The sequence below is a fragment of the Hypanus sabinus genome, chromosome 18 (genome assembly GCF_030144855.1).
Source record: "Hypanus sabinus isolate sHypSab1 chromosome 18, sHypSab1.hap1, whole genome shotgun sequence".
Classification (NCBI taxonomy): Eukaryota; Metazoa; Chordata; class Chondrichthyes; order Myliobatiformes; family Dasyatidae; genus Hypanus; species Hypanus sabinus.
Genome location: NC_082723.1, coordinates 67,236,000 through 67,263,571, shown reverse-complemented (window position 1 = coordinate 67,263,571; position 27,572 = coordinate 67,236,000). Strand labels below are relative to the sequence as shown.

The following is a 27,572-nucleotide window of genomic DNA, read 5'->3' as shown; positions in this document are numbered from 1 at the left end:
TCACGTAGACAGCTGGGATGCAACTTCCACAGCTGACCCTAACCAATGGGGAGCCTCAAACAATTTATGGTATTTTGTATGTCTGTATTTGAATTATTGTGAATTAGATGTCGGTTTGTTAGCATGGGTCAAAAATGCTTGCAGCAGACCCCAGGGGTGGGTAAATCCAATTAAATTTTAGGTTCACTTGATTAGCATTCCATTGGCAGAGCACTTAGGAATATTGCAGTCTGCTGAGAGAAAATCTTTAAAATTTGTACTACTGTTATGTGTCAAGACTGCTAATCCTATGACAAAACTGGATAGCTGACCTATCTTCAAAACAGTTAAAGGTCTAGAAAAATTGATCTTCTGTTGAACCCCTTTTGCTTGTTGGGATTAAGAACTGTAAAGAATTGAATGTACAGTTTAAGGATTTCCCACGATATGCTGTAGAACTCCCTAGCAATTTTATCTAATGCAGCACTCATATCAATTAAAATTTCTTGAAAAACCCAAGTTTCATTGTCACTATGAGTCAGGGAACTAAAGATCAAACTGTTGTATCATGAGGGATGTGACCCGCTTCTGAAGGCGACCACTGGGGAAAATGAACAAGAAAGGTATTTCATACGGAGATAAATTAATTGAAAAATTTAATGTACTTACACGTCCTGTAAATGTTTAAGCATTCACACAAAATGATCTGATTGACAGAGAATGGTTACTATATTTGTCCCTACTTAAGGCACAGAATGAGGCTCCGAAAATCTTTTTGTTAAAATACGTTAAGTTAATAGATAGACATCTCATCCTTAATATGCAATTTGTTATTCTCAAAGAAGCGCTGCTGAACATTAATGGAAACTGAAGAGGGTCGGTGCAAAAACTAACACGTAAAAAAACTAACTGACTGACTTTTCAAATAATGTCACTTTGAAGGTCTCCATTCAGTTCTTGACATTATCCTGGGAGAAAGAAAGATCACTTGCATTCCTCACTGCATCTGCACAATAAGGTTAGATGATCAGGCATGGTTAGACTATCAACTAGAGAAAGTTCACTAGGCACACAGAAAAAAAAACAAAAATATCACCATTCTTTGTGTGGTTTGTGGGAATACGATTTGAAATAGGATACAGAGGTTATTGCCTGCAGAATGTAACAATTGTCCCTGATTGCTACAATTCAGAACCTTTAGGTTCTGAGCAATGAGAAACAGAGAGCCCTGGAGAAAAGAGACGGAATGCCAAATCTACAATACTGCAGCCAATCAACGCTTCTCAGTGTTCAGAATTGTAAAATTCATACTGGGACAACACTGCAATTAATCTTATAAATAGCAAGCTTCTGAACTCCAGCAAAAAAAAAGCTTCAACAATTTGGAGAGTTTACTGCCAATTACAATTTCAAATTGGGTAAAATCATTGAATATAACTCCAGTTCCAACAATTATTTTAACAAAGAGCTACAATCCCAATATCAAGCCTTAAACTTAGACCTAAGCCTCCCACTGACTAAATTACACTATTTACCAGATTCAGTCACATTACTGGAGAGCATATCTAGAAATCAAAAGCACAACAGCACCATCTCCTTGACAAGATAAAGGCATACACACTCACCCCATGTTAAAGATACAGTGCTTTTCATCTCAGTGCTCCCTAACCGTGCAAATGTTCACTGGAGAAAAATTACTGGTTTGGAAAAGTCACCATGCATATCAGAGCTGACAAGCTGAACTACTCAACATCATGGGTAAAGCCCTCCCCACCGGTGAGTGTATTTACACAGAGCGCTGTTGCAAGAAAGCAGCATCCTTCATCAAGGACCATTGCCATTTAGCCCACTTACTGTTACATCACGGGTAAAGCCCTCCCCACCACTGAGCGCATTTACATGGGGCGTTGTTGCAGGAAAGCAGCATCAGGGACCATCGTCATTTAGGTCATACTCTCTTCTCACTGCTGCCATCAGGAAGGAGGTACAGAAGCCTCAGGACCCACATCACCAGGTTCAGGAACAGTTATTACCCCTCAACTATCAAGCTCTTCAACCAGAGGTAAATTCACTCAACTTCACTCACCTCATCACTGAATTGGTCCCACAACCTATGGAGTCACTTTAAAGAACTCTTCATCTCATGCCCTCAAGACTTATTGCTTATTATTTATTTATCTATCACGTTTGCACAATTTTGTCATCTTTTGCACATTGCTTGTTTGTCTGCCCTGTTGGCTGCAGATTTTCATTGGTTCCACTGTGCTTCTTGTATTTACTATGAATGCCCACAAGAAGAGGAAGCTCAAGGTTGGATGTGGTGACACGTATGTACTTTGAACACGTTTTACAGAACATCATTTAAGCCACATTACTAAAATGGATAACTGCTGCTGTGACAGGCTGAGCTTCAGCCTAAGGTTAAACATTTCTCATTGGGAGGCACATTACCGTAGCATTCACAATGTCACATCCTGGAGACCAAGCACAGAAATCCAGATTGACAGTATGATAAGGAATTTAGGAATTCTCTGGTGCAGAGACCGTTGAGGGTGGAGATAGGTAGATATTTGAAAAAGTAAGGGATTGAAGAACTTGAGGCCAGCATAATCAGTCTTGATCATATTGAGTGATTGGGATGGCTTGAGGGACCGAGTGGCTTCTCCTGCTACAACTTATAATTACCAAAGAGCATCAGGAGAAGCAGAAGTGATGCCTCCAAAAGGTGGCATCCATGATGAACAATCATCACCAACTCTGCCTACTTCATCATGGGCATTAGCCTGCCCATCATCAAAGACATCTTCAGAAGGTGATGCCTCAACAAGGCAGCATCCATCATTAAAGACACACATCACAGGACATGCACTCTTCTCATTGCTACCATCAAGGATGAAGTACAGGAACCTGAAGACACACACCTCAAGGTAAAACAACTTCTTCTCCACTGTCATCGGGCTCTTGGACCAACCTGAAAAACCTCTAACCTATCCCAGATTACATATGTTTTCCTATCATGGGCACCAGCCTCCTCAACATCAAGGACACCTTCAAAAGGCGATGCCTCAAACAGGAGGCATCCATCATTAAGGACTCCCGTCATCCAGGACATGCTATCTTTCCATCAAGGCAGAGATACAGCAAAAGGATACACACTCAATGATGCTGGAACAGCTTCTTCCCTTTTGCCATCAGATTTCTAAATGGACAAAGAACCCATAAACACTACCTCACTTTTCTTTGCTCTCTTTTTGCACTACTTACTTAATTAAATTTTATATATAAATTTCTTATTGTAACTTAGTTTTTAAAATTTTGTATTACTGCCAAAAAAACCAGCAAATTTCACAACATATGCAACTGATTCTGATTCAGAGTAACACATACAAAATGCTGCCTGACCTGCTGAGTTCCTCCTGCATTTTACATTTGTTACTCTAGATGTCCGAGCATCTGCAAAATCCGTCGTGTGCATAAGGAGAAGCAGAAGACCATTCAGCTCCTCACATCGAATCTACCATTCAAGAACATAACGATCCAATCTTTTACTTCAGCACTACTTTCTTCTTCTAGTCTCATCTCTAAGATTCTTCTGGAATCTGTAATTCTGTCTCCAAATATACTTTGCCACAGGGACTCTTGGGTAGAGAAATTTATATATTCAAGGATGTTTTTGCTTATTTGGGCCTAATTAAGGTAGGGATCAACTTGATTTTGATTCTGACCCAACACATCGATTATCCCTCTGCCACCAAAGAAGCCACTCAACCCACCAGGTTGCTTCAAGTCTTTGTTTTACTGAACGACTAACCCCTTCTTTTGAGTGACCCCTGGCTCGAGATGCTCAAAAGAGAGCAAGAGAACCAAAAGAACATCAGCCTTGCATTTGCCCGATCAGCCTGGTTTCATCAAGGCATTCCCTCAGTTATCTAAAATCAAGAGACAGGGGTCCAGCCAGCTTGATCTCTCCTCCTGGAACAACCTCACCTCTTGTAAATAATTTATTTATTCTACTGTTTACTGTCCATTAACCAATCTCAAATTTACGGCATATAGCTTTCAATCCCAGATTCTCCAAATTTTGTTGGATAACCTCTTGCAGTTGACAGAATGATATATCTTTTATTACCACTGCTTTGCGCAGGCTCAATTCTAACCTCTGGCGAAGTCTGCGTGGTGTTTATAAGAAAGAAATCTTATCAAAAGCTTTACCAAGATCTAAAAACATCACACCTACTTTGATTCTGCTGGTTCAAATTTCAAAAAGCTAAGAGATTTGTGAATTCCCTTTCATAAATCTACAATTACGGTGCATAATCCTATTATACATACCTAAACATCACATTACCATTTCAAACTGCAGAGAGTTGTGGACACAGCTCAGCACATCACAGAAACCAGCCTCCCCTTGATGTACACTTTCTACATTTCTCCCTGCCTTTGTTAAATGACTAACAGAATCAAAGACCCCCCTGCTCACCCTGGACATTCTCTCTTCTCCGCCCTCCCATCTGGTAGAAGATACAAAATTCTAAAAGCATGCACCACCAGGCTCAAGGACAGCTCCTATCCCACTATTATGAGTCTATTAAATCATAACACCAAGTTCAGGAACAGTTATTACCCCTCAACCATCAGGCTCTTGAATCGAAGGGGATAACTTCACTCAACTTCACTTATTCAGTTACTAAAATATTCTCGTAACCAAACGACTCACTTTCAAGGACTCTTCAACTCATGTTCCTGATATTTATGCTAATTTATTTATTATTATTATTTCTTTATTTTCGTGTTTGCAATTTGTTGTCTTCTGCACTTTGGTTGAACACGCAACCTGGGCGGTCTTTCATTGTTTTGCTTGTGTTTATTATTGAGTGTACCCATAGGAAAATGAACGTCAGAGTTGCATATGGTGACACAGAATCACTTTGATAATAAAGTTTACTTTAAACTTTGAAATCGCAGTACAATAAAATGGGACTCTTGACTTCATAATCTACCTTGTGCTTTATGATCTACCTTAATGTTCAACTGCACTGCCTTTTGTCTGTACTGTAATATTTTACCATGCCACTTCACATTGACACCATCAGGGAGGAGGCAAAGGAACCCGAAGAGCCACGCTCAACAATTCAGGAAAAGTTTCTTCTCCTTCATTATCAGATTTCTGAATGGTCCATGAATCCATCTACTTCATCTTAAACCCATCACCACTACTGAAGCACAGGTTACTGACAGCAGCTCACCAGATTCTTCCATCTTGGCCGAAGGCTGATTGCCCCATGGCATCCACACAACATATCAAGATCTTTCCTCTCCCAGGGTAGAGGTCCCCCACCACCCAGGACATACCTTCTTCTCAATGCTACAATCAGGAAGGATGTTCAGAAGCCTGAAGGCACACATTCAAAGAATCAGGGACAGCATCTTCTGCTCTGCCATCTGATTTCTGAATGGACATTGAACCCCTGAGCACCACTTCACTACTTATCTATTTCCTATTTTTTTTATATGACTTAAGAACACAAGAGATAGGAGCAGGAGTAGGCCATTCGATAAGATCATGGCTGATCTGGCTATGGACTCATCTCCACCTACTTGCCCTTTACCCATAACCTTTAATTCCCCTACTATACAAAAATCTATCTAACCTTGTCTTATTTACTGAGGTAGCCTCCACTGCTTCATTGGGCAGAGAATCCCAGATTCACCACTCCTTGGGAAAAGCAGTTCTTCCTCATCTCCATCTGAAATCTCCTGAATCTTGAGGCTATGTTCCCTAGTTCGAGTCTCACCTACCAGTGAAGAAAACTTTCCTGCTTCTCTTAAATCTCTAACTCGTCTATATTCCGATTGTATGTCCATCAAATGGTGCTAAGAACAGGAGTGTCTGTACATAAAGTGGCTGGCAAGAAAAATGGTGAAGTAGTGGTGGTTGGGGGTAGGTTAGTGGGTGGAGGTGTTTCTGCTTCTGACAAAGGGCTTGACATACACGACTCTGAAGTACTGGGAAGGATGAGTAGTACTGAATCAATACCGTAAATTCTGGTGTATAAGCCGAGAATTTGGCCCTAAATTTTGGTCCTAAAATCAGCGGGTCGGCTTATACAGAGGGTGCCAACTTTGGAAAAGCAAGTACACAGAAGACAGGTCGTACTTATTGGCTGTTTTTGAGTCAAATTGGTTCCACTGTCGACACATGAATTCTTTGGTTTGTTTAAACTCACATCCAGTGGCTGGAGCACGGACATCAAACCACCAGGGATGACTGCAATGTCCGTATTTTCAGCTTTCAATGCCGCTTTGGTCTCACCTGACAAGTGCGCTTTGAACATGTCCCAGACAAGTAGCAACTTTTCCTTCCTGACACTTTCAGGACATCAACACCACACCTCTTTAACACACTTCAAGCAACCCGCTTCGTCCATCCAGCAGTGTTCTTGAACATAAACAACACCCCGCGAGAATTTTCTAAGCAATCTTTGTTTTTTGTCTCAACACAGATCACATCTATTCATAAATTTGGTGCACCAACTTCATGTAGCTTTGAAATTTTCGCTGATCTCACAGTGTTTCTCGTCCCATTTCAACACTTGAACTCGAATCATTTCTCTGGTAACAACGTATCCAGACGATCACTGGTGATTCACCCACTCTAAAACTTTTTCTTCCAGTTCAGGCCACTGGCATGTTTTCCGCGGATTGCACATTTCGTCTTTGGCATTTTCCCTCAGCGTGTCCTCCGCCTTTCCCCACTCTCTCTCGTTTACACTAAACTTCTTAACAGCTGTAGAATTATTCATTCCTTTAGCAAAATCAACAACCTTCAGCTTGAAGCCAGCATGTTTTAATCTTTTGTACATGGTGGTCGCAAACTCAATACTGAGTACACGTACTGATCCCACCACCCTGTGTTATGTTTTAATGAGATTACGATGGGCGCTAAATGGTTTCACAGGGATTACATTTCAGAGGATTCTTTTCCATTGGAAACCTAATCCAATATTTCTCTCCCTGATTTATTTATTAAAAATTTCCAGGGTCTGGATCCTACAAAGCTGAGTACCGGCAAGTGAGATCTTGTGACTTTTCCTGGTTAAATCAAAAACCTCTACAAAAGGGGTTGGCTTATACAAAGGTAACATGAAAAAGCCACTTTTTTAACCTTGAAAATGTGGGGGGGGGGGGGGGGGTCGGCTTATACTCCAGAATACACAGTATTCCTAGCCTGGTCAATATATATTTGGAAATTAGCATCTCTTGGATTTTCCACCTCACTGTGTGATCTTCCTGTGCACAAACTGGCTGCCGCATTACACGGGCAACTCAATTCACTGCTGGTGAGGCACTTTGGACACCTGTGAAGTCACAAAAGGCAGGATTTAAATGCAAGTCCTTTCCTGTAATCAGCACTCTGAAATGAAGCACACTATGTTCAGTACTTAGAGATTCAGAACAGATTTTAAATGTCAATATATTAATGCAATCACCTGCAAGCTGTCTGGATTAGCTACACCAGTGTAATTCAGGGACAAAGTAGTATCTTAATGAATGTAAATGACCTGCAAAGCCAGCTCTGTTTTCTTTACCCTTCTTTGATGGAGCCATTAAACTCACTTAAGTCTATAGACTCCGGGCTCTCTCCACTGGTTAGCATTTAGGAGTGAACATTTTCAATCCAGTCCTGCCCTAATCTGATATTTACATACGTGCTTACACTCTGTGGCCACTTTAGTAGGTACAACTGCTTGGAATGCAAATATCTAATCAGCCAGTCACCTCAACCCATAAAAGCACGCAGACAGTCGAGAGGTCCAGTTGCTGTTCAGACCAGACATCAGAATGGGGAAGAGATGTGATCTAAGTGACATTGATTGTGGAATGATGGTTGGTGTCAGATGGGGTGGTTGGAGTTATTCAGAACTGCTGATCTGGGATTTTTACACAGAACAGTCTTTAGAGCTTACAGAGAACAGTGCACTAAATTAAAAAAAAATCCAGTGAGTGGCAGTTCTGTGGGCAAAAAGTTTTGATTAATGAGAGAGCTTTGAGAAGAATGGCCAGGCAGGTTCAAGCTGACAGGATAGTGACTCCAGTCATTATCATGGGTTAAGGATGAAAGGTGAAAGATTTAAGGAGAACCTGAGGGAGAACTTCTTCACTCAGAGGGTAGTCAGAGTATGGAATGAGCTGCCTGTGCAGGTGATGGTTGCAGTTCCATTTCAACATTTAAGAGAAGTTTGGATAGGTATATGGATAGGAGGGGTATGAAGGGCTATGGTATAGATGCAGGTCAATGGGAATAGGTAAAATAATAATTCATCACAGACTAGACAGACCAAATGGCCTCCTTCCATTCTGTAGTGCTCTATGACCCTGTGACATCACCAGTGAGTCAATGACTAGCCAGCACATGTATAAAACACTCAAGCATTGCCACCATTCCAGCAGACATTAGCCCTGCACACCACTGCATCACTACAAGATGGTATTGAGGACCTCAACACTACACACTGAGAGCACAAACAGGAAGTGCAAAGGGTCGGGAGTGTGCCACCTCACTGTCTCTCCATCAGCCCCACTGTTAACCCATCTGTGGGAGAGGCTTTTCTCATTGCTCATTAAGGGGCTGTCCTAGAAGACAGCAGGCCTGTCAAAGAGAATGATTTTACACACAAGTTAAAATGAGAACAGAGTGAAAAGGTTAAGGACAAGAAAAAAAGCCAAATTGCAGAGCACAGCTGCCAATTGTGGGATGAAAACAATGAGAGATGCACAGAATCTCAGGTCTCCAGCAATCTCAAGAGAGTTGTGGTGGCTGAGGAGGTTACAGATCAAGGCCACAGAGAGAAAGAAAAATAATTTTGGCCAAGAGACATCTTTTATGACTTGCCCAATCAATCAACTACATCATTCTGCACAATTTTAAAATTAAAAACTTCTTTTGTTTGAGCATTTTCTGGGGTTGAAAATTCATGATTACCCTTCCAAGTCCAATGAGTTAAAAATGGCAGTCAAAACATCTAAGTGGCACACTCTGTGGGTTAGCACAGCAGCTCTAAACTTCTGTTATTACAGAAACTTAAGAGACGGTGGTTCTAAGGCATTATTTAAAATGTCATTCTTGTCATGAGCAAATGCTCAACCATTTCACACGACAGCAGTTCCATCATGTGAAGCCTTAACCACCCCGAGTTGATTTAATTAATGTACTACCAGCTTGACGTCTTATTAATAAATCCACCACACTTTAATTCCACAAGATTATCAACATTTTTACTGGCACTTTTTGGGATTACATCCTCCAATTCCAACCAAGTAGAATTAGGCCCTCTGGTTTTATAATGAAAGAGTCAAATTCAATTTTTATTGCATAGAATTGCAGGGCTTGGGGAATCACATTGAATAATTCCATTCATTGTCTGCGAGAGTCATAAATCAGTGGTTCTAGTGAAGAGGCAGCCCTACTATTCAATTACATTCATGATGAATAGTGCACCGGAAAAAACAAAATGCAGCTCCATTGTATCAAATCACATTTAAGATTACAGCAGATGGTATAATAACCATCAGTACAGACAAACGTTGACATGCAGTACAATCATGCTGTAACTTCCAATCTGCTGTTTACAGGTATAGGGACAGAAATATTGAAAAATGGTCAACAGGCATTAAAATTGGTGGAGCTGTGGATAACGAGGAAGGACTCTCTGGAACTTGAAAATTAGTGGAATTGCGGATAATGGGGAAGGGATTGAATATTGGCGCACTTGTTGGTAACAGCATTACAATATTATCTACTGTCTACATTGGGAGTTGAATATACAAGTATTAAACAGGATTGTTACCACCAAACCATGGCTCATATGTCAATTAGACTTCCTTCCCTTCAGCCAAGGAGCACCAACAGTAATTAAGGACTTCAACTTATCACTAACTTCAGATTCAGAAACATCTCTATCTTCCCTCCACTTGCCCGCAGGTTCTCTCTTGGCAAGGTGTTGCACCTGCTTAGCCCACCCCCTCTGATCAGGGTCATGTGAAGCCATGGGAGCAGGTGGTGGATGGCCATATGAGCAGCTGGTGCTTATCACAAGTCTGGTTATATGTCCCTTGACACCAGGCAGGCAATCTCTGAGGAATATTGATAATGGCTGGGGTCACCTGTTTGCAAACATACTGCCCAGAAGGTGGCAAAGGCAAACCACTACTGTCAAGAACAATCATGGTCATGCACATAATGAACAAACGATACACAGAGTGGTCAGTATCTGGAATGGGTTGCCAGGGAAAATGGTAAAAGCAGATATGTCAGCAATGCCTAAGAGACATTTAGACAGATAAATGAACAAGCAAGGAATAGAGGGAGACAGATCCTGTATAAAGTTCAAAACAAGTGTATTATCAAAGTATGTATAAATTATACAACCTGGAGATTCGTCTGCTTACAAGCAGCACAAAGCAAGAAACCTGAAGTAACCCAATTTTAAAAAAGACAAAAACATTTCACGTGGAGGGAAAAGAAACATCAATCAAATAATAAAAGCAAGTAACAGCATTCAGAACAAAAGTGAGTCTACGCAAATGATAGGTTAGATTAGCACCTGTGACCATATTGTGCTATGTGCAGTGTGCTGTGGGTAATGTGTTTCATGCCTTGGTCCCAGAGGAACCTTGTTTTGTTTGGCTACATTCATGTCTGGTTCAATGATAACTAAACTTGATCTTAGTCAGTGCAAGTATGATGACGCCACAAGGCCTACTCTTTTGCTGTGTAAACAGACCACAACTGCATGTGCTTAAATCAGGGGTATCTGCTCTGTAGGTCCACATTTCCCTCTTGCTTAATGGTATTGCTCCACGCCACAAAAGGGTTAGGAACCCCTGGCTTAAATTTTCAAAATATGTACTGGTAACTAGAATATTCAAAGACATACACCTGCTCTCAACTTCCCATTATAGATTCTATTCAACGTTCATAATAAAGATTGATGTTATGAACTTGTCACACAGTGCTCACATCCATATGTCTGTAGATGTGGTGCTGTGTATTTATCAGAATGAAAGATGCAATCATCACAAGAAGTTAACTGAAGTGGTTTTGAGTTAAAATGTGACCATAATCATTTTAATGGTAACAGAGCAACTGATTTTAAAGCGGGGACTGAAAGGTGTGAAAAATTGGTCAATTTAATAAAAATGCTTTCAACATTCTAAACACAAGAGATTCTGCAGATGCTGAAATCCAGAGCAACAACACAGAATGCTGGAGGGACTCAGCAGGTCAGGCAGCACCAATGGAGGGAAATAAACAGTCAACCATTCGGGCCAAGACCCTTCATAAAGACCTGAAGAAGTCTTGAGTATAAGAGCCATGTATCTATTTCCTGGCTGTCTGTATCGTATTTCGTGGTGTGTGTTTATTATGGGTAATGCCATGTAGATTGGGGCGTGGTAAATGTGATATTTATGGTTAGCCAGTCTTTGGTCTGGTTAGAGAGTAGGTCAGGGGTATAACTTTTTTTGTTGAACATTTAAGAACGCTTAGTTTTTAGACTTTTTAACTATGTTTAAGACCAACTAAGTTGTTTGAAGACAGTTTATTTCATTATATCACTAGTTTTAGTTTCATTAACTCCTTTATCCTTACAAGACTGTTCGTTGTGCTGGATTCTGAATAGAGGGTTGAACACTTTCTTCAGCTTAGAACCTCGTTATTGGAGCCCATCATACAGTGGCACACCATCCCCCCCACCCCGCTTAAGTCTATGAATGGTTTTGGTTTGTTTTAAGGGAACTGCTACATTGACAGGTCTCAGCTACTGTTTATTCATTTTTATAGATGCTGCCTGACCTGCTGAGTTCCTCCATCATTTTGAGTCTGTTGCTTTGGATTTACAGATTCTGCAGAATCTCTTCTGTACTCATATCCTGACTGTTAAAGGCCAGCGTGTGATGTATCTCCTTTACCAACCTGTCGACCGCCTATCTTTCCAGTCCTGATTAAAAATCTCAGCCCAAAATGTTGACTGTTTATTCATTTCCATAGACGCTGCCTAAACTACTGAACTCATCCATCATTTTGAGTGTGTTGCTCTGGATTTCTAGCATCTGCAGAATTTCTTGTGTCCCTAACTTCTCCTATACTCATGTCTTGGCTGGTGAAAGCCAATGTGCAATGCACCTCCTTCATCACCCTATCTACCCTCATCGTTTCCAGTTCTGATGAAGAGTCTCGGTCTGAAACATCAACTGTTTATTCATTTTCATCAAAGCTGCCTGCCCTTCCCAGTATTTTGTGTGTGTTATTTTCACCTTCTAACATTTGCTACAACTTTAATACTTCCATTTAGTCCAAATGAGAAACACTCCAAAAGCTTGGCTTCCTGTGAAGCAAGCCTGACATTAAAATTATTTTTAAATGTGATGCAGATCCACTCGATACTAGAGATCAGACGTAGCATTAAGCTGTGGACTTAACATTTGTTAACTAAAACGAAGATGAAACTCTGTAGATAACGCACTAACACAAAGCGTGGAAAAAGTGCAGTCTTACTCCTAATAAAACATAGAACAGGATGGAAAAGGTTGCTGGCCCATAACCATGGCCCGATTATAACTACCAAACTCAAATGTTAATCGATTGCAACATGAAACGTCTTCAAAATGATGGGAGTAAACCTAAATGTTTAGACCAGGAGTTCCCAAACATTTTTTATGCCATGGACCCTTATGACTGACCTTTATGGTTGGGAACTCCTGGTTTAAATTGAGATCCCTGCACTACTTTGCAAAAATAGTTTCAAGGGACATGGTGCAAAGGCGAATAATCGAAGTTTATTTATTTTTATTTTATATTATTTAGCGATACAGTGCACAACAGGCCCCTTCTGGCCTATCAGCCATCTATTTGACCCTAGCCTAATCATGGGACAATTTACAATGACCCATTAACTTACTAACTGGTACCCCCTTGGACTGTGAGGCGAATTTCTTGCAGATGCAGGGAGAGCGCACAAACTGCTTACAGACGACGGAAGGAATTGAACCTGGATGGCTGGCTCTGTAAAATCATCATGCTAACTGCTACGATACTGTGCTGCCCAGAACGTGATGCATATGTGATGAGCTAATTGAATGGTAGAAGAGATTCAAGAGGCAAAATGGCCTTCTCTTCCACTTATGCTCACTTTCCATTCACAGGCCATACCCATATCTGAAATCATTCATTTCCAATAAACCTTTAGCCTCCATTCAACAGGAAAGTGATGGATCTCCTGTTGACAAGTGGCAAGGTCTGAGATGTTACAGTCAGCGGTGAGAAATCAGCGCTCAACAATAACTCTCTGAGTCAATCTGCAGGTTGAGTCAGTGGTGAGCAAGGCAAATGCAATGCTAGCTTTCATTTTGACAGGACTAGAATATAAAATGCAAAGATGTAATGTTGAGGCATTCTAAAGCACTTGTGAAGCCTCACTTTTGAGTACTGTAAGCAGTTTTGGGCCCCTTATCGGAGAAAGGATCTGTCGACATTGGAGAGGAGGTTCACAAGAATGATTCTGGGAATGAAAATCTAACGTATGAGAAGCGTTTGATGCCTCTGGGCCTGTACTCACTGGAATTCAGAAGAATGAGAAGGGATCTCTTTGAAACCTATCGTATGTCGAAAGGCCAAATGACCTAATTCTGCTCCTATATCTTGTGGTGTAAAAATATGCCATCTCAGACCAGCAAACTCTATCAGATGGACCTTCCTTTTTTTAAAAACATTGGTTGCTATTAAAGATCAGCTTAGGTTCAGGAGACCCTTCCAAGCTGATAGTAAAGAACTCTTAAGACATCTATTCTCAAAGTTAAGAAGTTAAACACAAGAGGTTGTGCAGATGCTGGAAATCCAGAGCAGCACACACACAAAATGCTGGAGGAACTCAGCAGATCAGGCAGCATCTATCGAGGGGAATAAACAGTTGATGTTTCGGGCCAAGACCCTTCATCATGAGACCTGATGACCGGTGGTGGTTGCTTCAGACCACCACCAAGTTCAAGAACAGTTAATACCCCTGAACCATCAGGCTCTAGAACCAGAGGGGTAACTTCATCTACCTCAAAACTGAACTGTTTCCACAACCAATGGACAAACTTTCAACAACTTTTCATCTCATGTTTTCTGCTTTTTCTTTGTGCTCACTGTGAATACCCACAAGAAAGTTAATCTCAGGGTTATATATAGTGACATATATGTACTTTGATACTAAATTTACTTTGACTTTCCATAGAAGCTGCCTAACCTGCTGAGTTCCTCCAGCATTTTGCATGTGTTGCAATGTAAAAAGCATGATTTTAACCAATATTTTCAACAAGGCACAGAACGATAATGTCAAAATGAATAATTTAGGAATCCAATAAGTTTATCTGATCAAGTTAAAATCCACACACAAAAATATTATTAAATATAATGACTAATCTCAAGATTGTATACAGCATACATATTTTTTGATAATAAATGTACTTTGAATCCATGAATCTTTAATAGCAGTTTGGTAGATTGTTAAAATTTACTTCTCATAGTAGTTGTAATATTTGCCAGAAACAGGTGAAATTCTAGAGGCTGTGATTAACAAAGTTAAAACATTTCCCCCCGTGGAGCACTGAAATAGTGGCTTTCCCTGCTTAAGAGCATATGCTCCAGCTCTGGAAGTGTTGGTAGTCTCATAGTCTGAAGATACCAATGATGACAGTTTTCCCGTCTTAACAGTTGTAAAAAAAAACCTGGGTCAAAATTAAATGTCAGAGAGAAGGAGAAACTTCTCCTAACATGATGAGAGCACAATCTGTTGCCAGGATTAGCAACAAAGGCAGAAACTTAATCAACCTTCAAAATTAAACCAGACCAGATACAAGAAAACAAAATTAATAAAGGAACAAGTTCAGAGTGTGAGTGTGCGTGCCTCTGTCTGAGTCCGAGTCTGAGCCTATGCCTGTCTGTGTCCGAGCCTGAGCCTGTGCCTGTCTGTGTCCGAGTCTGGGCCTATGCCTGTCTGTGTCTGTGTGCAAGCCTGAGCCTGTCTGTGTCCGAGTCTGGGCCTATGCCTGTCTGTGTCTGTGTGCAAGCCTGAGCCTGTCTGTGTCCGAGTCTGAGCCTATGCCTGTCTGTGTCCGAGTCTGAGCCTATGCCTGTCTGTGTCTGAGCCTGAGCCTGAGCCTATGTCTGTCTGTGTCCGAGTCTGAGCCTATGCCTGTCTGTGTCTGAGCCTGAGCCTGAGCCTATGCCTGTCTGTGTCCGAGTCTGAGCCTATGCCTGTCTGTGTCCGAGTCTGAGCCTGTGCCTGTCTGTGTCCGAGTCTGAGCCTATGCCTGTCTGTGTCCGAGTCTGAGCCTGTGCCTGTCTGTGTCCGAGTCTGAGCCTATGCCTGTCTGTGTCTGAGCCTGAGCCTATGCCTGTCTGTGTCTGTGTGCAAGCCTGAGCCTGTGCCTGTCTCTGCCCATGACAGTGTGTAAGTGTCTTTGCCTGTGTGTGTGTGTGTGTGTGTGTGTGTATATACAAGAGTGAGTGTCAGTACAGGAGCTTGGTGGGAGAGAGAAAAGCAACTTTTACTGCTGATGTTCTGTTATTAGACCATAAGACATTGGAGCAAAATCAGGCCATTTGGCCCATCGAGTCTGAACCACCATACCATCGTGGCTTATTTATTATATCTTTCAACCCCATTCTCCTGCTTTCTCCCCAAATTATTGACACCCTGACAAATCAAGAATCTATCAGCCTTCACTTTAAATATATCCAATGACTCTGCCTCCACAGCTGTCCGTGGCAATGAATCCCAGATTCACCATCCTTTGGCAAAAGAAATTCCTCCTCAATTCTGTTCTAAAAGGATGCCCCTCTATTCTGAGTCTGTGCCCTCTGGTCCTAGACTCTCCCGCTACAGGAAACATCCTCACTAGGTCCACTCTGTCTGAGCCTTTCAATATTCGATAGAGCAGGATACAAAAGCTAGAAAGCATGTACCACCAGGCTCCAGGAGAGCTTCTATCCCACTGTTCTCAGACTTTTGAAAGATTAACTGAGATAGATAGCTTGGTTGGCATTGAGCAGTTGGACCAAACGACTGCTTCTATAAGATCATAAAGACATAGGAGCAGTTAGGCCATTTGGCCCATCAAGTCTGTTCTGCCATTCCATCACTCTCAACCCCTTTCTCCTGTCTTCTCTCCAATAACCTTTGATGCCCTTACTAATGAAGAAGCTATCAACCTCGACTTTAAATACTGTTGTGAGTTGCCTCTTGTGTAGTTCTACTGAACATTGTAGATATGTCAGGTTAGCGCCAGAATGTGTGGTGGCCCTTGTGAGCTGCCCCCAGCACATACTTAGGTTATGTTGGCTGTTAATGTAAACAACAGATTTCACTGAATATTTTGATGTACATGTGATAAATAAATGAATCACAGCCTGAAGGTAAAATTGATAATAATTATTCTTATACTTGTGTAAAGGGTGGGGGCTTTGTTGTTTCAATTATTAACTCTTCGGTGATTCTTGTTTCGTGGATGTTTGTGAAGAGGATGAATTTTAGGTTGGATATTATATACTGCACACATTTTTTGATATTAAATGAACCTTTGAATTATTCTCCTCTATAGAAAATGGATAATGGCACAAATTATTTAGGCTGAGCGCTTTTTATCTATGCTGTGATTTCTATTATATTTTTGTAACTGTAAATCAAATCTTCATCCAAGTACCCAAAATAGCACATCAAAGTTGTGCCTGAAATTTAATGCAATTTAAATTTTATTCTGACTGCCAAAAAGGAACTAGAATTTTAAAAATTATAACAAGCTGCATTTTGATCATACTCTTAAATACCAGAGACAATTCAGAAAATTAAATCAACTGATCACACGGTAAAATTTGTGGCATTCAGAAAAAATAACATTATTTTGCAACATGTAGGAATCTATAGATTAAAAAAATGATTTCTTTGAAAAAATAGCATTTTTATTTTTTATCTTTTTTTTTGAGATACAGCGCAGAATAGGTCCTTCTAACTATTCGAGCCACGTTGCTCAGCAATCCCCCAATTTAGTCCTAACCTTATCACAGGACAATTTACAATGACCAATTGATCTACCTACTGATACAGTTCAAAGGAAACCCACGCAGTCATAAGGGGACTGTGGTAGGAATTGAAGCCAGGTCGCCTGTGCTGCAAAGCGTTGTGCTAACCATACACTATCGTGCTGCCCCAAATATAGGAAAATACAATCTTTACTTAAGTAAACACTACTTGAAGTGATTCCTAAACTCAGGAGATTCTGTAGATGCTGGACATCTTGAGCAACACACACAGAATGCTGCAGCAACTCAGGCAACATCTATGAAGGGGAATAAACAGTTGACGTTTCAGGCTGAGACTATTCTGCTGAAAGGTCTCAGCCCAAAATACTTGACTGTGCATTCCCCTCCACAAATGTTGCCCCACCTGCTGTGTTCCTCCAGCATTTTGTACGTGTTGCAAAAGTGATTTCTGCCTAGTAAGATATAATATCCCATATTTCCTAGATATATTTCACATCATTTATGGCTTCTACATTTGTTTTTCATCTTGGATGTTATTGTGGAACTGTTGGAGCCTGTGATTTGCTGTTGGGAGATTGTTTGGGTGTTCCAGCATTCTGCAGTCTCCGAAAGGATTATGGAAGGCAGAGGTGGTATGAGCGAATCTCATGGCGGTCAGGCTACATGCCAAAGTTTGACTCCATTTCAATGAAAGCTTCTATTGTTCTAAAGTGACGAGGGAGATTGAAACGTCAAGGTGAATGCGGAAGCTTGGAGATCATTTGGGTGCTTCAGCACTCTGCAGTCTCTCAGAAGTCTCCAGGAGACAGCGGCAGCGTGCGCGAACTTAGTGTCGAGAAGGCTGCAAGCTGTCCCCCATTTCGCCAATTAGAGCTTTTATTGTTTGCCAATTAAAACAGGGGAGATTGAAGAATCAAGGCAAGTTTGGAGAGCAAGTGCTGGCTGCCTATCTTTTGATTGCTCTGATATGAAGGGAAAGGTCTGCCGTTGGGCCCGGTGCATGTTCCCCAGGTTTTCTGCATTTTGGATACGGACATGGACTATAGACTTTTCTTTCTCGGTTTTAGATATTTTACATTTTATGTTTTTCACCTGATCTTTCTTGGTTTTTTTTAGTATGGGAGGAGGGATTTGGGGGTTGATGATTGTGTTGTCTGTCTTTACTTTCTTGGTTTTATGGCTACCTGGTGAAAAATTTCAAGATGTATACTTTGATAATAAAAGAACCTTTGAGTGGCCAGTTTAAGCAGAGCATGTTTTATTACAATGGAGTCCACTTTCCTTTCCTACCGAATAAAGATAATTTGAGTGAACAGACTACTTGGGATATTCACACAATTAACATATGAAGACCCTGGGCCTGTACCCACCAGTTCAGAAGAATGACGTGGGATCGCATTGAAATCTATTGAATATTGAAGTGCCTAGAAACAGTGGGTGTGGTGAGATGTTTCCTACAGTGGGTGAGTCTAGGACAAAAGGGTAAAGCTTCAGAGTAGACGGATGTCCATTCTGAAGAGAGATTAGGAGGGATTTCTTTAGCCCGAGGGTGGTAAATATGTGGAACTCATTGCCACGGACAGCTGTGGAGGTCAAGTCACTGAGCGTATTTAAAGCAGAGGTTGACTGGCACTTGATTAATCAGAGGGTCAACGATTACAGGGAGAAGGGAAGAATCTCAGGGGTGCACATGGTGACATATATATACTTTGAACAGGAGAATGGGGCTGATGGAATGGTGGAGCAAAATCAGAAAGCCAAGTGTCCTATTTCTACTCCTATGCCTTATGGTCTCATGGAATGAAGAAATATTTCAGTTTCACCTTGAACTAATTTGCAAATAAGAACAACCGACTCAGCGATGTGCAACTCAAGTCCTGGAATTCCAATGCCAAAAAAAGAGGCAAATTGATCATATTTGTTATTCTGTAGCAAAACTCACTAAATTTTGGACCAGTATCTCAATTGTCGGTTATTTTTTAAACATAGGGTGCCAAGATGTATTAAAGCATATACAAACTAAGAAAACACGACTCCCTCCACATTTTCTGTGACCAACAGGTTCAATAAAATATAGAAAATGAAAAAATGGAAAGTAATTACTGCTCATTGTCACAACAAGATACAAACTATTTGAAGCAAAAGGATAATTTCCCCACAGAAATCAGGCTCTAAATTTAGCACAGAATTACAAGAGAACACAGTCTGCGTTTAAAACATCTCCTCTAAATGTCACGCCTGTCAGCTTACCTTGTTTTGCCTCTATTTCCTCTGCTGTAAGTTGAGGTTTCTTTTCCTCAGGAGGGAGGGAGGGAGGGACATCTTTGCTGGATTCATTGTTGACAGCTTCCTGTACGTCTTGGTCTTCATCACTATCATCATCCAGTTTAACTCGCTTTTTCTCCAACGGGAGCATATCGTTTTCTTTTGCCTTAATCGCAAAACTTATCGGCGCAAAAGATGCTGTGAAGGAGATGCCCAATGTAATGAAAGTTCCCCACAATCAACATTTTTAAAAATAAACCACCTTCTCTGATCAAAATAAAATACAGTGGATTCCAGTTCATTGGGCCATTGATTAATCAGGGCAGCCACTTACTTAAGGCAACTTTTAAAGAACAAAAATTAGTTGAAAAATAGTCCGGATTTCCTCATTATTAAGGACCCAATGCCATATAATTGGGACAAGAGACTGTTGCTGAACAGTTTCTAACTAGTATCAGTTACATGCACTTGTGTGCCTGTTAAGACACTAACCATGCTTAGAGCAAACAGTTTTTAAACAGCATCAGATGTGTGTGCTTGTTATGTTATCCATTTGAGCCAAAGGACGCCAAATCAAAAAGCAATATCTGATAATTTTGCTTTTTTAATTTTGATAGTAAAAAAAACTTCAGACCTTTGCCAAGAGTCCATGACACCTATCTACATTAGGTGTCTGCATCAGTTTTTTCATTTACAGTTAATCAAAAGAACATGGCAATGCATGTACACTGGATGAATTCCTCTGTCAATAACTAATAAACAGATTATTTTTATTTTATATGGTGATACAGCATGGAGTCAGCCCTCTGAGACACACCGCCCCATCCCAATAAACCCTGACAAACTTGATTAAACCTAAGCTAATCATGGGATAATTTACAATGACCAGTTAACCAACCCAGTACATCTTTAGACTGTGGGAGGAAACTGGAGCACAGCAGGAAACTCATGTGGTCACATGGAGGATGCAGAGACTCCTTAAGATGCTGTTGGAATTGAACTCTGAACTCCAGTTATTTCTTTTTTATACCTTTTAAACTATTTCCATGAACCTTCAGATAATTGGGACAACTGCTTAATTGGGCCAAAATGTGCTGTTCCAGATGTGTTCCAATCAACCAGATTCCACTGTACACATTACCCGCTATACTATACAACCCTAAGAAATGTGACTTTTTTGCTATCCAGAATATTCAGAGAAATTTGCACTGGATGGGCACCGAGCGAACAACCCAATCTGGTTTATCATCTCCCATTCCTATGACATGAAATCTGTTGTTTTTCCCGTGTAGTACAGTGTAAAAACATAAGAATTACTATAAATCACAGAACAATTACTCTGCCATGAAAGGTCCCAACCCTAGCTGCGACAGGAAGAGGGTTGCCGGGGGCTAGCAACCCCACCCCATAAAAACCCAGTGCTATAGAAACCCCAACAAAAGCTCCAAACACCTCATCCCTGGATGGGAAGAAGATGGGCTGCACCTGAGAAAACTTGAAAGACTGGCCCAGAACACAGGACTGAGAGCAAGCTGCTCTCAGTGGCCTATGTCCCGGTTGGGATGACAGAGCTTAAGTATGCAAGTTCAGTCCAAAAACATAAATATTACCATAAATCACAGAACAATAGCACAAAAAATAGAATAACAACAGTGTTCAAGGGTTCATTGATCTTTCATACATGAATACATGGTACAGCTTCTTCCCCTTAGCATGTGAGTTTTCAGGCTCCTGTACCTACACCTAAATGATGGTAATGAGAAGAGAGCATGTTCCGGATATATTAGGAATAGTCGCAGGTCATAGTGCTCTCAAGCCTGCTCAGCAACCGAACAAGATCATGGCTGATCTGTCTGCAATTGTAGCACCTCATTCCTACCTAACCCCAATAGAAATCTGGCCCTCCGTCTTATCAAGAATTCATTTACCTGTACCTTAAAAACAGTAAGAGACTCTGCTTCATCACCCTTAGCGGTGTAGAGAGATGCACGTCTCTCAACCTTCTGACAGACAGGAAAAAGCTATCCATTCTAGGGGTGACTTATTGTAAAACCACAACCGTAATCTTGCGTTCTCTTCTCTTTGCTGCCATTAGGAAGGAGGTACAGGAACCTCTGGACCCACACCACCAGATTCAGGAACAGATATTAACCTTCAACCATCAGGCTCTTGAACTTAACTAAACTCATCAGTGAACCGTTCCCACAACCAATGACTTACTTTCAAGGATACTTCATCTCAAGTTCGCAATATTTATTGCTTATGTATTTATTTATTATTGATTTTTTTTCCCTTTCTGTATTTGCAGCTTGTTGTCTTTGCATATTGGTTGGTTGTTTGTTTGTCATGTTGTGTGTGGATTTTAATCGATTCTACTGAGTTTCCTTATATTTACTGTGAATGACTGTAGGAGAATAAATCTCAGGTCTGTACATGGTGACATATGTACTTTGATAATAAAAAAATACTTTGATTTAAAAAAATTACTTTTAACTTTGAATGTTTATATTGTACACATTTAACAGAAAGAGCCCAATCCACCTTCTTGCTGTTCACAGGGGAGCAATAATCGCTCGATTCCCATCCCTTCCCTATTTCCAGGCACCTCTGCAACTCATCCCCATCAATCTGCCACCAAGCCTTTCGATCCCTCTTACCACTACTCCCCCTCCCCTCCATAATCATTTACAAAGACTGAGCCTATGCTTCAATGAAACAGAGGCTCATCACCCTCGGGATACCTGTGTATTATACTGAAAGGCTTCAAGCAGGAAGTGATAGCGGAACAACAAAACATCAAATATAGGCCCTTCAGCCCACAATATTGTTCCAACCTTTCAACCTACCCTCCTATATTAATCAATATAAACCTTCCCTCCTACATAATCTTCCATTTTTCTATGTTTGTCCACGAAACAGTTTAATTCTTCTCTTCTGATGTCTGTCTTTTTTCTTTTTAAGGTGGCTGGGGTCTTGTCAGAGGCAGTGATCTACCGCCGTAGCTCAAACTACGATTCTCCGCAAATGGTGGGTTCTTGCTCTCAGAACTCACTGAGGGGGAGGGGGTATGGGGGAGAGTTGATGTTTTTGCTGCGGTTTATGTGTGGGAGGGGGGCTTTGGGGTTCTAACTTTTTCTGTTTTTCATTCTTGGGTTTTTTCCCGTTTTGAGGACATCCGTGAAGGGTAAGAATTTCAGACTGTATACATTCCCTGATATTAAATTGAACCATCAAACTATTGATCCATGTGCGTATTTCCCTCTACCGTCACCTATCAGCATATTCCACACACTCACCACTCTGTTTAAAAATCTCACCCCTACAATTTCCTCTAATTACCTTAAAATCATGGCTCCTCGTTATCAGCCATTTCCACTCGATTGATGCCTCTTATCACCTTGTACACCTCTGTCAAGTCATTTGACATGCTCCATTGCCTCACAGAGAAAAGCCTTTGCTAGCTCACCATATCAACCAAGAAACCCCAAAACTGGCAGTTTTCAGAGAGTAAAGCATTGATCCTGAGTCTGAAGATTTGCAAAAACATTTACATTTTGATTTTTTTTCTTAGCGTTTGTAAACACAGGTTGTAGCTTCCAGGTTTATTAGACAATTTATATGGGTAAGTGCCAGGACTAGCCACTGTGTACTTGACAACATGACAGCCATATCTGAAAACAGGCAAATGTCTAATGGACTGAAGTAAATCTCACCTAGAAGGTCCTACAGAGATTTCACCATGTTTGCAAATAGTCCGTGAAAGCATTGCTCAAAGAATCTAATGTGTGCTATAGAAATCATAGAGAAGTACAGCACAGAAACAGGCCCATCAGCCCCACCACTCCCTGAAACTGCCAACTCCCAACGACCTGCATAGTGACCATAGCCCTCCAGACCCCTCCCATCCATGTACCTATCCAAACTTCTCTTAAACTTTGAAATTAAATCTGTATCCACCACTTGCGCTGGCAACTCATTCCAGATTCTTGCCAGAGTGAAGAAGTTTCCCCTCATGTACCCCTTCAACTTTTCACCTTTCACCCTTACCCAGGACTCCTGGTTGTAGTCCCACCAAACCTCAGTGGAAAAAACCTGCTTGCATTAACCCTATCTATACCCCTCAATGTTGTATCCCTCCAATAAATCTCCTCTCAATTTTCATTTCCAAGGAATAAAGTCCTAACTTATTTAATCCTTCCTCATAAATCAGACTTCTGGACCAGGCAACATCCTTGTAAATTTTCTCAGTACTCTTTCAACCTTATTTACATCTTCCCTGTAGGTATGTGCCAAATAGTTGTAATGTGAAATTGACACAGGACAATGCAGATGGGTCCAACCGGCAATGCACTCAATAATGATCATTCAGCATTTTGGATGTGCAGCACATTAAAATTCAATCGGTAGAGTATAACAGACAATGCTGGCTGCATGCAGCTCATACATCAATGCTCAAACACAGACAAGTTAACGTCTGTGTTTAACCTGACCTTTCTCTTCACAAGTCTTAACAGATATGGAGTGTGTATACATCATCTTGGTCAGAGTTCAAACCTTCTATCACCTGCTTTTAAGATTCTGTATATTTATTTAGAATCAGAATCAGATTTAATATCACTGGCATATGTCATGAAAATTGCAGTACAATGCAATACATAATAATAGAAGAAAAAACTGTTTATTAAAATACATATAAAGTAGTAACATTAAATTAGTGCTAAAAGATAGGAAAAAACCAAATGAGATGGTGCTCATGGGTTCCAAGTCCATTCGAAAATCAGATGGCAGAGGGGAAGAAGCTGTTCCTGAATCATTGAGTGTGTGTCTTCAAGCTTCTGTACCCCCTTCCTGATGGTAACAATGAGAAGAGGGCATGCGCTGGGTGAATGGGGAGGGTCCTTAATGATAGACGCTGCCTCTTTGAGGCATTGCTTTTTGAAGATGTCCTGGAAATGCAGAGGCTAGCATCTATGATGGAGCTGACTAATTTTACAACTCTCTGCAGCATATTTCAATCCTGTGCAGTAACCCCACCTCCCCTATACCAGAGGGTGATGTAGCCAGTTAGAATGTTCTCCACGGTACATCTGTAGAAATTTGCGAGATACAGTGACGAACAGGCCCTTCTGGGCCTTTCAGCCATTCTGCCCAGAAACCCTCTAATATAACCCTAGCCCCATCACAGGATAACTTACTGTTAGCCTACTATCTGGTATGTCTTTGGACAGTGAGAGGGAACCAGAGCACCCGCTAGAAACCCATGTGCCCTTGGGAAGGAACATTTAAACTTGCTGACAGAGAACGCTGGTATTGAACTCTGTACTCTATTGCCATGAGCTGTAATAGTGTCACACTAACATGGCATAAAGTATTGTCCTGCGAGAAATGAGAGCACGGCTCCATGCTTACCTTTTATTAGTTTTCCATCATTTACAGATTTATCAGCAGAACTGGCACAGTCTGCTTGTGAGATCATTGCAGTGGAGACAATTGCACTGGTTCCTTCCTGCTGAACCTCAAATTGCATGGCCTCTGAAGTACTGCTTTCAGAGCACAACGCGACAGTACTTTGTGCTGGAGCCTCCTGTTTAAAACAAAGAAAGCTTACATTAAAAGGTACATCAGGCTGATGTCAATATCTTCAAAAATCAGCAACAGTCAATGCATAATTCCACTTGATCTAGAGATCATGGGTTTAGGGGGGATCGAGGGGAGATTTGACAGAGGTACACAACATTATGAGGGTATAGACAGGGTAAAAGCAAGCAGTCTTTTTCCACTGAAGTTGGGCGACACTACAACTAGAGGTCATGGGTTGAGGGCGAAAGGTTAAAGTTTAAGGGGAGCATAGGAGGGAACTTCTTCATTCAGAGAGTGGCACAAGTGTGGAATCAACTGCCAGGAAGTGATGGATGGAAATCTGACTTCAGCATTTACAAGAAGTTTAGATAGGTAAATGGATAGGAGGTGTATGGAGGGCTATGTTCTAGGTGAAGGTTGGTGGGGCAAGGCATATTAACACTTCGGCATTAATAGATAGGCCGAAAGGCCTGTTTCTGTGCTGTAGTGTTCTATGACTCCGTGATTCAATAACTACATTCTGTCTAGATGTGTCTTTTCTACTCTTTCCTCCATACAACACAAAGCATATTTATATATAAATGTTGTAACTGTATCTAAAAATAAATGGCTAAACTCATGTAAAGCATGAGGTTCCATTATAAGCACCACACAATAGGAGAAAGGGCGAACAAACTGACTGCAAATGATTCAGAGAGTGGATTTCAGTTCTATGGAGAAACTGAGAAGTACAAGGTAGTCTCCTGAGGCAACAGAAACTTAGGAAAGAAAATTAAGAGCTGCTGAAAATTAATTTTATTTTATTTAGAGATGTTACACGGAACAGGCACTTCCTGCCCAACAAGCTGCACCGACAAGCAACCCATCTTATTGACCCTAGCCAAATTACATTGTAAATTAGTGAGTGATCCTCATCACACACTGACTTACAATGACCAATTAACTTACTAATCGGTACAGTTTTGGACTGTGGGAGGAAAGCTGAGCACCTGTAGGAACCCATGTGCTCACAGGAAGTAAGTACAACCTCCTTACAGACAGTAGCGGGAATTGAACTTTGAACACTGATGCCCTGGGTTAACTGCTACACCATTGTACTGTCAAATTATGAATGATTTTACAAAATAAAGAGAAGGGTTAGAGACTGAAGCTCAAGGATAACAAGTAATTTATTTGGCATAGTTTGTTATGAACTAGAATCTATGCAGGTAGTTGAAACTGACTAGATAGATCTTTCAAAAAGGATCTCGTTCACTCGAAGCCTCCATCAGTTGGGTTCGACTGTGGATGTTGCATCCTAGCAAGCCAGTCAGCAATATGATATCGTCAGCAAGCTGTTGCCCATGCAGCTGATGAATCTAAAGGAATGGCAGAGACCGATGCAGTTTGGCACCAGCAGCATTGTAGGAGATATCAGTCAGCACTGAACTCAACACAGGGCAGCCCCAGGGATTCGAGCTTTGAATATTTTCCCTCTGGGTTTATTCCTGAATTCTTCCCCATGAGTGAGTATAGCCTCAAAGCAGTGGAGGTTTAAGATCAGTTTTCCTTCTTCTAGATGGGCTGCCAAACATGCTTGACCAGCTCCATCTGCCTGAAGCAACTAGTTTCAAAGTGCCAGTGACCCACTTTTGCCCTTTCTGCAGTCAGAAGAAACGGTTCTACCAGGGTTCGTAGCCAAGATACATATGAAGGCCAGGAGCTTGATACGGTTGTCAGAGGCTATTAGAGATACGGGTCATTGGGAGCATTTATTAGATAGTAGGAGCACCCCACTAGTGAGGACAACCTTAAGGAACCCTTGTTGGTGCCTGGGATTTGCAGAGCTCATTCAAAGAGCTGGAATAAACAAGATGGTTTGAATGACCTGTATCTGTGCTATTTTATTCAACGAATTCCAAGATTCATACAGTTTACAGTCTATTTCAAAGATGAGGCCCATAGATACTTATTTTATTTTTGCAATAAGGCAAACTACAACTCCCTACCTAAGAAATGATCCATTGGCATTAGGAGGGTCCAGAGGAAGCTCATGAGAATGATCCCAGGAATGAAAAAGTTAATGTCTGAGGAACATTTGTTGGCCCTGGGCCAGTACTTGCTGGAATTTAGAAAAATGAAAGGGGTATCTCATTAAACCAAAGGACACAGCCTCAAAATAGAGGTACGGTCATTTAGAAGGGAGATGAGAAGAAACTTCTGTAGCCAGAAGGTGGTGAATCTCTGGAATTCATTACCACAGGAAGCTGGGGAAGCCAAGTCATTGAGTATACTTAAAGCGGAGCAAAATAGTTTCTTGGTTAGTCAGGGGATCAAAGGTTACAGAGAGAAAGTAGGAGAATGGGGTTGAGAGGGATAATAAATCAGCCATGATGGAATGGCGGAGTAGACTCGATGGGCCAAATGGCCAAATTCTGCTCCTATGTCTTATAGCACTCTGCCCGCTATGAAAATCTACAATTTATAATATTGGAAACGTAAATGAAATAAAGCTGCAGATGCTTGTAATCTCAAACAAAACCCGGAATGGTGGAAATAAGCAGCATCTGAGGAGAGACAACCAAAGTGGCTTCAGTTGAAGGCCTATTCCAGCATTACTCATTTCCTACCTGCTGAATACTTACAGCAGGGGTTCCAAATCTCCTTTACTCCACAGACCTCTCCC

At 41.1% G+C, this 27,572-nt stretch overlaps 1 protein-coding gene across 6 annotated transcripts in view; it reads right to left on the bottom strand.

Moving 5' to 3' along the window:
• The window catches only part of sfswap (splicing factor SWAP), a 176,474-nt gene that overhangs the window by 82,561 nt on the left and 66,341 nt on the right, over positions 1–27,572 (bottom strand). For all 6 annotated transcript variants that reach the window (XR_009516562.1, XR_009516563.1, XM_059994587.1 and 3 more), the window contains 2 exons: positions 24,737–24,911; positions 19,313–19,525 (listed from right to left, as the gene is read on the bottom strand). Coding sequence is in view for 4 of the 6 variants with exons in the window: in XM_059994587.1 (XP_059850570.1) it covers positions 19,313–19,525; positions 24,737–24,911 (388 nt within the window). In the remaining 2 variants the exon portion in view is untranslated. The remainder of the gene's footprint in view (positions 1–19,312; positions 19,526–24,736; positions 24,912–27,572) is intronic.